Source organism: Acomys minous (genome assembly GCF_964271855.1).
Source record: "Acomys minous genome assembly, chromosome: 9".
Taxonomy (NCBI): domain Eukaryota; kingdom Metazoa; phylum Chordata; class Mammalia; order Rodentia; family Muridae; genus Acomys; species Acomys minous.
Window position 1 is genome coordinate 37133936 of NC_140490.1, and position 13374 is coordinate 37147309.

Sequence of the window (13374 nt, forward strand, 5' to 3'; positions counted from 1 at the left end):
GTCCCACCCACACTCCTTTTTATTTTTACTCCCGAGAGGGTATCATTAAGTAGATCAGGCTGACTTTGAACTCAGTCTTCTTGCTTGGAACTCCAAAGTCCTGAGACCAGGTCAGGGTATACAAAGCCCTTGGTTTCGGTTCCCTGAACCATGTAAGCACAGTGTACTTGGTGGCAGGTGCGTGGGGTCCTAGGACTCAGAAGTAAAGGCAGGAGGATCCCAGAAGCTCAAAGTAGCCTGAGCTACATAAGACCCTGACTCAAAAACAAACTACCTGAGATCGTAGTTGGATACTGAAACTCAGTGTGGAATCCGTCTTACTTATCTCTGAACCGTCTCACACCCTGTGTGTGTTGACTGGGATGCTCAGAGAAGGTTCCTGGTGCACAGCAGAGACAGGGGACTCGACGGAGGGGCGGGGCATGTGTGGGCGGAGTCTTGCCAGCGGCTTTTGCGTGAACCTGGGCCCTCGGAGGGCGCGGACAGCTTGGGGCGGAGCCAGCAGGGGGCGGGGCCGCAGAGGGGAGGGGGCCGTCGCGCTGCGCCGTTGCCGTGAGAACTGGTGACAACAAAAGGCGTGGGCGCGGCGTGGCGAAGAAAGGCCGCGCGGCGTGGGGCGCTGGCCTGCGAAGACCTGGGCTGTCCCGACCCGGGCGGTGCGCCGCGGGCCCGACGGGCGCGAAGTGGGCGGCACCCGGCCTGCGGCGGCCCCGCTGAAAGTCGCGGACGGACACTGCGGGCGGGCCTAGCGGGCGTCCTGAGGTAGCGGCGGGGTCGGGGCCCGGGTCGGAGGGCGGCGGGGCGCGCGCCCTGGCGAGGGAAGCCTCGGTGCGGCGAGGAGCTGTCGGACGGTGCCCGCCGCCGGCCGGTGTCTGTGTCGCGGCTCGCACTCAGGCTCCTTTATGCCCTCGTGAGATACTATGCGCATCGTTATCTGTAGGACGCTTCTCAGGAGAGAGCCGACCACCTTCGACGCTCATTTGAAGACCCCATTCCTGGCAGATGACAAGGCGAAAGGCCCAGTGCTTACCTGGCATTTGGTCACTTTTAAAAATGCGTCTCTAGATAATACCAGCCAATCAGATTTCACTGCTGATTATATATATATATATATATATATACACACACACAGAACTAACCTGAATCTAAAGAGCAACTGTCACATACAAGCTTTTAAAAATTGAATATTGTCTGTGAGTCATATATTTATTATTTTTTAAATTACAATAAGTTAATTCTATCTGCTTATATGTCCACACTGCTTGTGTCAACATTGCCGTCAAAAAAAAAAAAAAAAAAAAAAAAAAAAGAAAAGAAAAAAAAGAAAGAAAGAAAGAAAGAAAAAAGAAAAAAAAAACTAACGAAGGGAAAATACCTCAATTACAATTGGGTTTGTTTATTTTTTCATAGCAGGATTTCTGAGAGTAGCCCAGGCTATTCTGGAACTCACTCTGTAGACCATCCTGGCCTCAAACTCACAGAGATCCGCCTGCCTCTACCTCCCAACGTCTGGGATTAAAAGCACCACCACAACTGGGCTAGAGGGTATTTTTAAATTAGCAGTTTATCAAAATTAGTTGGGTTCATTTTAACATAGACCATAACCTTTAGAAAAATAATTCGTGTGTGTGTGTGTGTGTGTGTGTGTGTGTGTGTGTGTGTGAGCATGTGGAGGTCAGAAGACAATTTAGAACTGTCAGTTCTTTATTGCTACTCTATGGGTGGCAGAGATTGAGTTCAGATTGTCAGACATGTGGGCACAACTGATTTTGCTGCAGAATGATCTCATGACCATGACTTTTGCTTTACTGAGGTGATATTTTTATTAAAAAATCCAATTGGTATGATGAGTTTTGCAAAGTCTGCTGCAGCCCTGAGTTTTCAAGAGTGCTATAGGATGTAAGGGTTTACCATATTAAGAATATTTCTCTTTGCTGTTGTTGAAGATTTTATTAGAATTATTGAAACTGCCAAGCTGCCCCCACCGCATTAAAGATAGTTTGTTGACTGAATTTTTAGTACTGTGTCGTAGAAGGCTTTTGTTGTGAACCTCCCCGGCCATTCACTTTTACTATTGTTGAGGGTTTTTTTTTTAAGGGTTCATGAATATTATTTTATCATGGTTACATTTCCATAGCTGTTAGGTGTTACAGCCCAAATCTGTAAGGCCAGCACCATTGAGGTGGAGGCAGCAGGATTGCTCTGAGTTCCAGACCAGCCTTGGCTACAGAGGGAAAAAAATGTATAAATGAATATTTCCAAACCAAATAGTTAACAAAATGTTACTTGCTGTCCAGTGGCTTTCTAGATTGGTGATAATCTTAAGACCCATTTTTTCCAAAGAGTCTTCCCCATTCCAGACTGGCTACTTTTCAGTGTACTCAGGAAACAAGTGCTCGGAAACTGGAAGAGATGTATAGACAAAGCAGAATCCAAACAGCCAGTGCACCGCTGACCAAGCCAAGGGAGGGCTGAGCCCCTGAAGGAACTCGCTAATACCCACTTGAGGAGGTAGTGCCTGAACATTGGGCATAAGAGGGAGCCATGGCGAAACTGGGTGACTCCTTGTGAAACTGGATCACTGTAGGGTTTCATAGTAAGTCTACAGAAACTGTTGATATAAAAAGTTGCCACCTCAAAAAAGGAATAAGAAACAGTGTTTTTGTTTTTGTTTTTGTTTTTTCTGGAGCCAAATATGTGTGACCATGGCAAAGTGCCAGGGGTCTATAGAAGACCTTATGGGAGATCTTACATTACTCAATGTAGAAAGATTCTTTTTATTATTTTTTATTACATTTACACATTGTGCATGTGGACATGTTTCTGGAGGTCAGGGGACAGCTGTGGAAGTCTGTTCTTCCACCATGTGTGTTCAAGGATCAAACTCAGGTTGTCAGGCTTGGTGGCAAGTACCTTTACAAACCGAGCCATTTTGCTGTCCTGGGAGACCTATGTTAGTTTTGGGAAGGACCATCTCCTGGGCCGTCAGAGGACAGCGTTATGGAGTTGTTTTTCACTTTCCACTTTCACATGCTTTCCAAGGCTTGTGTGGCCACTGCTCTGCCTGCTAACCCACTGCTATAGCCTATAGTTTTGGTACTTTGTTTGTTTATCTTTCAATACAGGGTTTCTCTGTGTAATAGCTCTGGCTGTCCTGTAGACCAGGCTGGCCTCGTACTCACGGAGATCCGCCTGCCTCTGCCTCCCAAGTGCTGGGACTAAAGGTGTGCGCCACCACGGCCTGTCTGTTTTGGTTGCTTTTAAGCAAATTGTTTTAACTTATACGGACACAGAAACCCTTAAAACCACATTCATGGTTTAATTCTGATGTTTGTGAGATGGAATGCCATTTTTTAAAATCTTCAAGTATAATACAAATAATTTACTTTAATTTTTTTTTATTTAGGTTTTACGAGACAGAGTTTCTCTGTGTAGCACTGGCTGGAGCTCACTGCATAGACCAGCCTGGCCTCAAACTCAGAGATCTACCTGTTTCTGCTAGGATTAAAGTTGTGTGCCACTGATGTCTGGCTGAAATGTATTTATGTATTATGTGATTATGAGTGTGGTTGCATGAGTTTATGTGTACCATGTGTGTACAGGAACTGGAGTTACAGGCTGTTATGAGTTGCCTTATGTGGAATCGAACCAGGTCCTCTGGAAAAGCAGTAAGTGTTTTTAGCCACTGAGCCTTCTCAAATACTTACTTTTAACATGCTTATAATTCCTTAGTTCTTTCCTTGCCTGGATTTCCTAACTCTGTGATTATTATTTAGATTAGTGAGGTAGGAAACATTACCACTCTAGAAATACACAGTGGAATCCTGTGTATTTATCCCTTAGCTTTATAATTAACCAGTTCATGGTCCCTGGTCCTTTGACTATTTTGAAGCAAACCTAAATGCTGAATCTTTCCATCACTAAATTACTTAAACACTGTACAAGTTGGATCAGCTCTTTGTAATATAATTTGTACTGGTAAAGACTGTCTAAATCACTTTGCTGTGAAGCATGAGTGGTTTCTATTGCATTATGGAACCAGAAATTAAAATATATCTTTATCTTGATATGCAGGAGTCCAGATCTTACATAAAATGGATGTTTCTCACACTGTTACTGAATAGTAAATAAATAATCTATTCAGTAAACTCCAAGCTGCCATGGAAGAAATACCAGTAAAAGTTGCTGTAAGAATTAGACCTCTTCTTTGCAAAGAAGTTCTTCATAACCATCAAGTCTGTGTGAGAGATGTTCCCAATACCCAGCAGATTATCATTGGGAGAGATAGAGTTTTTACCTTTGATTTTGTTTTTGGCAAAAATTCCACTCAAGATGAAGTTTATAATACATGCATAAAGCCCCTAGTGTTGTCTCTCATCGAGGGCTATAATGCAACTGTGTTTGCATATGGACAGACTGGATCTGGGAAGACATACACCATTGGAGGAGGCCATGTCGGTAAGATTCTCAAACTCTCACTTAGCATTCTATAGTATGTATGAAGACTATAAGAAATGACAGCACAGTTGTACTGGCTCTTTCATTTCACTTTCACTCTGTTGATGAACACTTGGCTTTGGCCTGTCTCCTGTCTTAGCTGCAGCAAACAGTGGTGTATAAGCCATCTGTCTATAAATTGTCTTTTGATTTTGTGATACTGGAAACAAAACTAGGTTGCTGGCTATGCTCCATAATTCTGAGCTGCATCTCTAGCCTTCTTTTTACTTTTCTGTTTCAAGGGAGAGTTACCCAGTTGCCCATGCTGGCCTTAAACCCACTCTGTAGCTCAGGTCATCCTTGAAATTAGGATTCCCTTCTCTTCAGCCTCATTCAGTTGTGTTTGTAGGTATGTGGCACTAGGCCCTGCCCAGTCATAGCCTTTAAAAATGTTTGTTGTTGTTGTTGTTGTTAATGTTGTTTTTGTTTTTCAAGACAGGATTTCTCTGTGTAACCTTGGCTGTCCTAGACTGGCTTTGTAGACCAGGCAGGCTTTAAACTCACAGAGATCCACCTGCCTCTGCCTCTCTGAGTACTGGGATTAAAGGTGCATGCCACCACACTTGGCTTAAAATTATTTTTTGAGGTAAACATACAAAGTAATAGGTTCTTTCATGGCCTCTTCATATACATATGTCATATATTTTCTTCTCAATCATCGGCCTCCATCAGCACCCCGTCTTGTGCCCCATTCTCTCCAGCAGATCCCTTTCTTCCTGTAATTAGTTTCTACTTCTGCTTCTTACTACGTGTTCCATTACATTATTTCCCAACTCCCGAAGAGGGCGTTGGCTCCCCTGAAACTGGAGGTGCAGTGGTTGTGAGCTGCCATGTGGGAACTGGCAATCAAACTCAGGTCCTCTGGGAAAGCCGCCATGCTCTTAATGACTGCGGCAGCTCTCTATACTCTGTTATTTGTTTCTTGGTGGTAGCCATTTTCACTGGCATGAAATGGGGTCTCAATTTTTAAAAGACATTTGTGATTTTATTTGTGTGTATGTGTATGCTTGCTTGTATGTGTACAGGAGCCCATGGAGGCCAAAAAAGGGAGTCAAATCTTCTGAAACTGGAGTTATAAGTGGTCGTGCGTTGTCATGTAGGTTCTGTGAGTCAAACCTGAGTCTTCTGCAGTACCAGTAAATACGCTTTTTTTGTTTTGTTTTGCTTTATTATTGTTGTTTGTTGAGACAGGGTTTCTCTGTGAAGCCCTGGCTGTCCTGGACTCACTTTGTAGACCAGGATGGCCTCAAATTTAAAGAGTTCTGTTTCTGCCTCCCGAGTGCTAGGACCACCATGGACTTCTTTGGTGCACCACGACTGCCCTACCAGTAAATATTTTTAACTACTGAGCCATCTTCAAGCCCCACAATTTTTTTGCTTGGTTGGTTGTTGGTTTTGGTTTTTTGAGACAGGGTTGCTCTGTGTAGCCTTGACGGTCCTGGACTCGCTTTGTAGACCAGGCTGGCCTCGAACTCACAGCGATTCGCCTCTGCCTCCCAAGTGCTGGGATTAAAGGCATGTGCCACCACCACCCGGCAGCCCCACTTTTTTTTAAAGGTAGAATTTCACTGCAACCTTAGCTGGCTTCTGACTCACAGAGATGTTCCTGCCTCTTCTTCCTGAGTGCTGGGACAAGGATGCACCAACACACCTGACTCAAAAAGTTCTAATTTACATTTCACCAATGTCTCTAGATGGTGAATACTTTTCAGATATTTTCAGCCATTGCATTTCTTTTTAACATTTGTTGTATTTTATTGTGCTGGGATAGTAAGACTAATTTCTTACAAGTATATAATGTAATGTGAGCGCATTCTCCCAACAGCCCTCTACCTCCTCTCTGGCTCCTGTCCCTTTGTCCCTGCACAATTTCACTTCCGCTTTCATGTCTTCTCTATATATGTGACACTGTGTAACTTCTAGACCCAAATAAGAGAAACAATAAGACATTTGTCTTCAAGATGATGATTGTTTAATAAGAATATCTCTAATTGCATCCATTGAAAATGACATAACTTCACTATTTTCTATTGCTGAGAAAACTCCACTGTTTAAAAATAGCTATTTTAAAATTTTAATTAATTATTCTTTATTTACATCACATCCTAATCACGGTTTTCCCCTCCTCTCTTCCCAGTCCCTTCCTCTTCCCTCACCCACCTTTCCTCCCCTTCTCAGAAAAGGGGAGGCCTCCCATAGATAAAAACCCACTTTGGCATATCAAGTTGCAGTAAGATTAGCCACATCTTCTGTTGAGGCTGGACAAGGCATCCAAGTTAGGGGAAAAAGATCCAAGAGGCAGGGAACATAGTCAGAGCTAGCTCCTTTAGGAGTCCCCCATGAAGACCCAGCTGCACAACTGTTACATGTGCACAGAGAGCCTGGGTCTGTCCGATGCATGCTCTCTGGTTGGCAGTTCAGTCTCTGTGAGGCCCCATGGCCCAGGTTAGTTTACTCTATAGGTTTTCTTTTCTTTTCTTTTAAGATTTATTTAGTTTATTTATTGCATATGAGTGCTTTATCTGTAGAAGAAGGTATCAGATTACATTATAGATGGTTGTGAGCCACCATGTGGTTGCTGGGAACTGAACTCAGGACCTCTGGAAGAGCAGGTGGCACTCTTAACCACTGAGCCATCTCTCCAGCCCCTCTATAGGTTTTCTTATGGTGCCCTTGATCCTTCTGCTCCTTCACTCCTTCCTCCCCCTCTTCCATAGGTTGCCCAAGCTTGACTTAATGTTTGGCTGTGGTCTCTGCATCAGTTTCCATCAGTTGCTGTGTGAAGCCTCTCTGATGACAGTTATGCTAGGCTCCTCTTTGGATGTCCCTGGTGCTGACAGGTCTCCAGGAAGGCAGAGTTGTGGGTTGGAAAATGGAGTGCAGGGGGCAAGGACCACATTCTTTTATTGGTACATATCTGGAGTGGTTCCATAACTTAGCTGTTGTAGATAACGCTGCAGTGACCACCCACGTGCAAGTGTCTCTGGGATATGTTGACTCAGTATTTAGAGGTGGTATAGCTGAGTCACATGGTAGGTCTGTTTGGCTTTTGAGGCCTTGCCTTCTCCTGATTTCCATGATGTTTGGACTAGTTAGCATCCCACCAGCGGAGTACAGGGTTCCATGTTGTCTGTATCCTTACCAGCATGTGTTGTTTTTGTGATGACTGCTGTTCCAACAGTCTTCTCTTGAGAACTGTCTAGTCTGTTTGCTAGTCCATTTATTGATGGGATAAATTTTGAAGCTCTTTGTGTATTATAGATATTAACATCTGTTTTGTATAATTGAAGATATTTTCTAATCTTGTACTGTGTTCACTCAAGTGACTGTTTCCTTTGCTGTATGATACAAATTTTAACTTTATGTAATTTGTCAGTTTAGGGGATAGTTTTCCGTGCCATTATAGTTCTTTACAAAAAAAATCTGTGTCTATGTATATCTTTAACTTTTTTTAAAATTATTGGTGGAGATGCTATAGCATATGAATGGAGGTCAGAAGGCAACCTTCAGGAATCAGGTTGTTTGTTTGTTTGTTTGTTTAGATATAGTCTCTAGTCAAACTGACCTTAAATGCAGTGTGTAGTCAAGGCTGACTTTGAACTTCTGATCCTCAGCAAGGTGCTGAGGTGCAGATGTGCATGACTGTGGCCAGTTCAAGTGGTGCTGGAACTCAGACCCAGAGCTTTATGCACACTGGCAAACACTCAAGTGAGCTACATCTCTAGCCCCTTGAAGCTGAGTTTTAAATTTATTTGCCTCAGGACCTGAAACTGTCACCTGTAACTGTATCTACTTCCTCAAACTTCTACAGCCACTGGGATTGCGTTGGTTGAGATAATCCTAAATGACACTCAGTCTGCTAAATCCAGCGCTCAGTCCTTATTTCTTATCCTAATGGACCCTCTAGCACATTCTCCACTTGGTTTCCAGGTAATCCACCACAGTTTTGTTTTTTCTCCTTCTTTACTAATCCCTCCTTAGGTGCTCTGGCAAGCGAACTAATAATTGAAGTGTTCCCAAGCTCAGTTTTGCCTCTCCCCACATTCCATTCTCTTTTTAAAAACTCTTCTCTTCAGTGGTCATAACCAGCCTCATTCTGTACAGACATGCTGTCTGTACATAGATGACTTCCACTTGTTTCCCTGAGTCCAGACAATTGTTACAGCTCTGAGGACTCGGGCTGGAAGCCGTGGCACACGCCTGTAATCCCAGCACTCGAGGGGCAGAGGCAGGCTGATCTCTGTGAGTTCAAGGCCAGCCTGGTCTACAAAAGGGGTCCAGGGCAGCCAAGGCTGCACAGGCAAGCACTGTCTTGAGAAAACAAACAAATAAAAAAAGCTCTGGGGACTCAGGTGAACTGCTTGGTTGTCTTGATAGAAACAAGTTTTCTGTCTTTTTCTCCAACCAAATAGAATATTCTTCATTGGCAACACCAGTGACTCCAAACAGAACCCTGGGGTCACCTTGACTCCATGATTTCTCTCATATTTCACACCCAACCTATCAGAAAATTTTCAGTTTGGTTGATTGGTTTGGTCTTTTTTGGGGGGCAGGGTATTGGTTTTTTGAGACATGGTTTCTCTGTGTAGCCTTGGCTGTCCTGGATTTGCTTTGTAAACCAGGCTGGCCTCAAACTCAAAGCAATCTATCTGCCTCTGCCTCTGAGTGCTGGGATTACAGACGTGGTCCACCACACCCAGCTTCAGTCATTTAAAAGAGATTATTTTTATGTGTATGACTGTTTTGTCTTACATGGATGTCTGATGCCTGTGGAGACCAGAAAAGGGTATTAGATACCCTGGGACTAGAGTTACCGATGGACCACCACATGGGTGCTGGCAGTGGAACTTGGGTCCTTTGGAAGAGCAGAAGTGCTTTTAACCAATGAGTCATCTCTCCAGCCCCTCCATCCTGTGTGTGCTCCCCCAGCCCTGGAGAATAAGGCCTTACTGGGTAGCTTGGGCTTACCAAGTCTTAATAATCTTTCTCAGCCTCTAAACTCAGTAAGGTTCTAGGTGTGTGTTGTCACATGCAGTTGACAGAAAACCTTAGTGGCTCTTGAACATAAATGGAGGTTCCATCCTGATACCTTATCAGGACCTGTTATATTTATCTTCCAGTCCCTCTGTTACCAGAGCTCTATAGGGGCCTCTGAAGTGGTCTCTCCACTCTTACTCCAGCAAAAGACAGCAATGGGGTCTGTGTACAATTTCAGACCAGAATGTTACCGTTCTACCCCTGTGTCTCTGACCTCAGCCAGAATGACTCCAAATGTGTGTGCCACCCCTCCGACCTCATCTCTTGTTCCTCTGTTGTTGCTGCTCCCGGTTCTGGCTGTGCTGACCTTGTTTGTGGTGACATCAGTTAGTGCCTTCAGCATGTGTCCTTGCACTCTGTTTAAGTACTTTCATGCCCTCATATTTAACATTCTAATTGCACGCCGCACCACATCTTTTCTACCCTACCCTCCAAATGCTCTTTCACTTCCTATTTGTTTGGACTTATTTATGTCTGTTGATTTTTGAGATGGTCTTGCTCTGTAGCCTAGGTTAGCTATGAATTCTCAGCCCTTGTCCCAGCACCCCAATGGAATTTTAGTTGTAATCACTATGTGTGGCCAGCATTTTAGTATACCGTATAATTTACAGATTTTCTTTATTACTACTGCCTATTTTTTTCTCAGTAAAATCTCACAATATTAGAGAATAATTTTGTTTGTTTGTTTGTTTGTTTTTGATCGATTCTTCCCAGAGCCCTAGAACATTACAGTGTATGTAGTAAATGCCAAATACATATTTGTTAAATGAGTAAATTCTGCATAAGGGGTACATGTGAAAAGTTAGCCTGAATTGTTTTTTTGTTTTTGTTGTTGTTGTTGTTATTGCTTTGGTTTTTTGAGACAGGGTTTCTCTATGCTATTTTGGCTGTCCTGGACTCGATTTGTGCATGGTATAGTATACACAGTATGTGCACACACTTGTGTATGCTTTTATATCCATATGCTTTTATATCCATGATAGCACATATAGAGGCCAGAGGAGGATGCGGATTGTCAGTTGTCCTGCTCTACCACTCTCAGCTCTATTTCCTTGAGACAGGGTCTTTCACTGAATCTGTAGCTAGGCTGGCAACCATCAAACCCAAGTGATCTTTCTGTCTTTGCCCTCCAGTGTCACAGATGCCCTTGTGCCATGGCCTGACTTTTTTACATGGTTGCTGGGGAATCTCACCTCGGGTCCTTGTGCCTGTACAAGTGCTCTTACCTGATGAACCATGCCCCCAGCCTTTTTACCCCTGAGTTTTATGGTCATATGGTTTAGCCCTGGCTAAATTCAATTAATTAATATACTTTTTGAGACTCTGTCTTGCTATGTGGAACTCGGTATGTGACCAGCCAGGCTGCCTCTGTCTCTTGAGTGCTGGAATTGAAAGTGTGTGCCATCATGCCTGCCCAGTGTTTCAATTTTTGTAATAGAAATGTAAGAAAATTATATTAATCATAAACTTTAGATTGTAGCTTTCTTATATTTTAATTCAGATTTGCTTTCTATTTCTAAATTTTCAGCATCAGTTGTGGAGGGTCAAAAGGGTATCATTCCTCGAGCTATCCAAGAAATATTTCAAAGCATTTCTGAAAATCCTAGCATTGACTTTAAAATCAAAGTGTCATATATAGAAGTGTATAAGGAAGACCTAAGAGATCTTCTAGAGCTGGAGACCTCCATGAAAGACCTTCACATCCGAGAAGATGAAAAGGGAAACACAGGTGAATAGTTAGTGAGACTATTGAGTGCCTTCGTTAGCGTCTAGAAAGCCGTGTCAGGAGTCTAAGAATTCCACAACACAAGGAATTTGTTCTTACTTTTCATCCATATACTTGCTTTGCCACGCTAGAAATCTATCCAGTGCTAGGAAAGTGTTGTGACACTGAATTCTATCTCTAGCCTTCTCATTTCGTTTTTAATTTTATAAGATTTTGGGATCGAGTCTCAGTATAAATCTCCTATATTTGCCTTGATGTGACTCTTTCCCAGGCTGGCTTTGAACTTTTAATCCTTCTGCCTCAGTCTCATGAGTACATTGGATCACAGGTCTGTTCCATCAGGCATGGCTCCTGTTTTCTTGTAAGAATTACAAATTAAAGTACTGAAATAAAGTGTTCTTCCTGTTTGGTTTTGTTTTCCTTGATTTTGGAGCCTTTGCCCAGGACCTCACATGCTCTTTGTACGTACTTTTCCTCTGAGCTATGTAACTCCAGACCCAGAGGTTTTGATTGTCAATCATTTTAAAGAATTAATTATGATGATTGATTCAAAGCAACAATTGGATCTTAACAAATAAAATGCATCCTTTAGAGTTTAAACATGACTCCTATTTCTTGAATCCTGCTGGCACTTTTCTGAAATTATTCAATAATACTGACTGATATTAATATTATTTGAAACATTACTGCTTTTTTTTTTTAAAGAGACTATCTTTGGGGTTGCTTAGCAAAGGGTAACTGTTGTGTGGTTAACTTAATTGTGCTGGATTTTGATGAAAACTTGATGTTAAAACTTTCTGTTTAAGTGATTGTTGGGGCCAAGGAATGCCAAGTAGAGAGCATGGATGAAGTGATGAGTCTGCTGGAGGTAGGGAACGCAGCCAGGCACACGGGCACCACGCAGATGAATGAGCACTCCAGTAGGTCACACGCCATTTTTACAATAAGTGTGTGCCAAGTGGAGAAAAATACAGAGGCAGCTGAAGATGGAGAGTGGTGTTCACATCGGCACATCGTCTCCAAATTCCATTTTGTGGATTTGGCCGGATCAGAAAGAGTGACCAAAACGGGGAATACTGGTGAACGATTCAAAGAGTCCATTCAGATCAACAGCGGGCTGCTTGCTTTAGGAAACGTAATAAGTGCCCTTGGTGACCCACGCAGGAAGAGTTCTCATATTCCATATAGGGATGCTAAAATTACCCGGCTTCTGAAAGATTCCTTGGGAGGCAGTGCCAAGACTGTCATGATCACGTGTGTCAGCCCGTCCTCCTCAGATTTTGACGAGTCCTTAAATTCTCTCAAATATGCCAACAGAGCACGGAATATTAGAAACAAGCCTACTTTAAACATCAGCCCTGAGTCAGACCGAATGGATGAGATGGAATTTGAGATTAAGTTGCTTCGAGAAGCTTTGCAGAGCCATCAGGCCAGTGTCAGCCAAACTAGCCAGACTCCTTCTGAAGGCGGGCCTGACCAAAATCGAATTCATTCTCTCGAAGAGCAGGTGGCTCAGCTCCAGGAGGAATGTCTGGGCTACCAGGACTGCATAGGGCAAGCATTCACCTTCCTGGTGGACTTAAAAGATGCTGTCCGGCTAAACCAGAAACAGCAGCACAAGCTACAGGAGTGGTTTAGCAGGACTCAGGAAGTCAGGAAGGCTGTCCTCACCCCATTCTCAGGAAACCTGGGCACTGGGAACCTGGAAGAAGGACCCCAACGTGTGACAGTTCTCCAGCTGAAGAGAGAGCTTAAGAAATACCAGGTACTTAGACATTACTGATTACTGTGTTTTTTTAGACAGTGTCTTGTCTGTAAGCCTGGCTGGAACTCACTATGTAGACCAGCCAGGCTGGCCTGGACTCTCTCCTTTGTTTCTTGTGTGCTGGGGTTGTAGGAGGGTGTGGTCCCACCTGACTTAGAGAACTCCCACCACTCTAGTGGTGATGGGCATTGAACACACAAGCTTGCACATACTAGGAAATTATCTACTTCTGAGATACAGCCCCAGATCTATTTTATCTTCCTTGAAATAAGATCTAATTGTATTCTCCAGGCTGGTCCAGAGTTCACTATGTGAACTCGGGACAGTCTTCTTGCCTCTGTCTCCTAAG

The 13374-nt window shown here is 43.4% G+C and overlaps 1 protein-coding gene across 1 annotated transcript in view; it reads left to right on the forward strand.

Moving 5' to 3' along the window:
• Nucleotides 1–521: 521 nt before the first annotated feature.
• Nucleotides 522–13374, forward strand: part of KIF27 (kinesin family member 27) — a gene marked incomplete at its 3' end in the record, with an annotated part of 75616 nt that continues 62763 nt past the window's right edge. The window contains exons 1-4 of the mRNA XM_084794540.1: nt 522–762; nt 4075–4458; nt 11063–11263; nt 12067–13025. Coding sequence (XP_084650666.1) covers nt 4161–4458; nt 11063–11263; nt 12067–13025 — 1458 coding nt within the window. The 5' untranslated portion in view covers nt 522–762; nt 4075–4160. The remainder of the gene's footprint in view (nt 763–4074; nt 4459–11062; nt 11264–12066; nt 13026–13374) is intronic.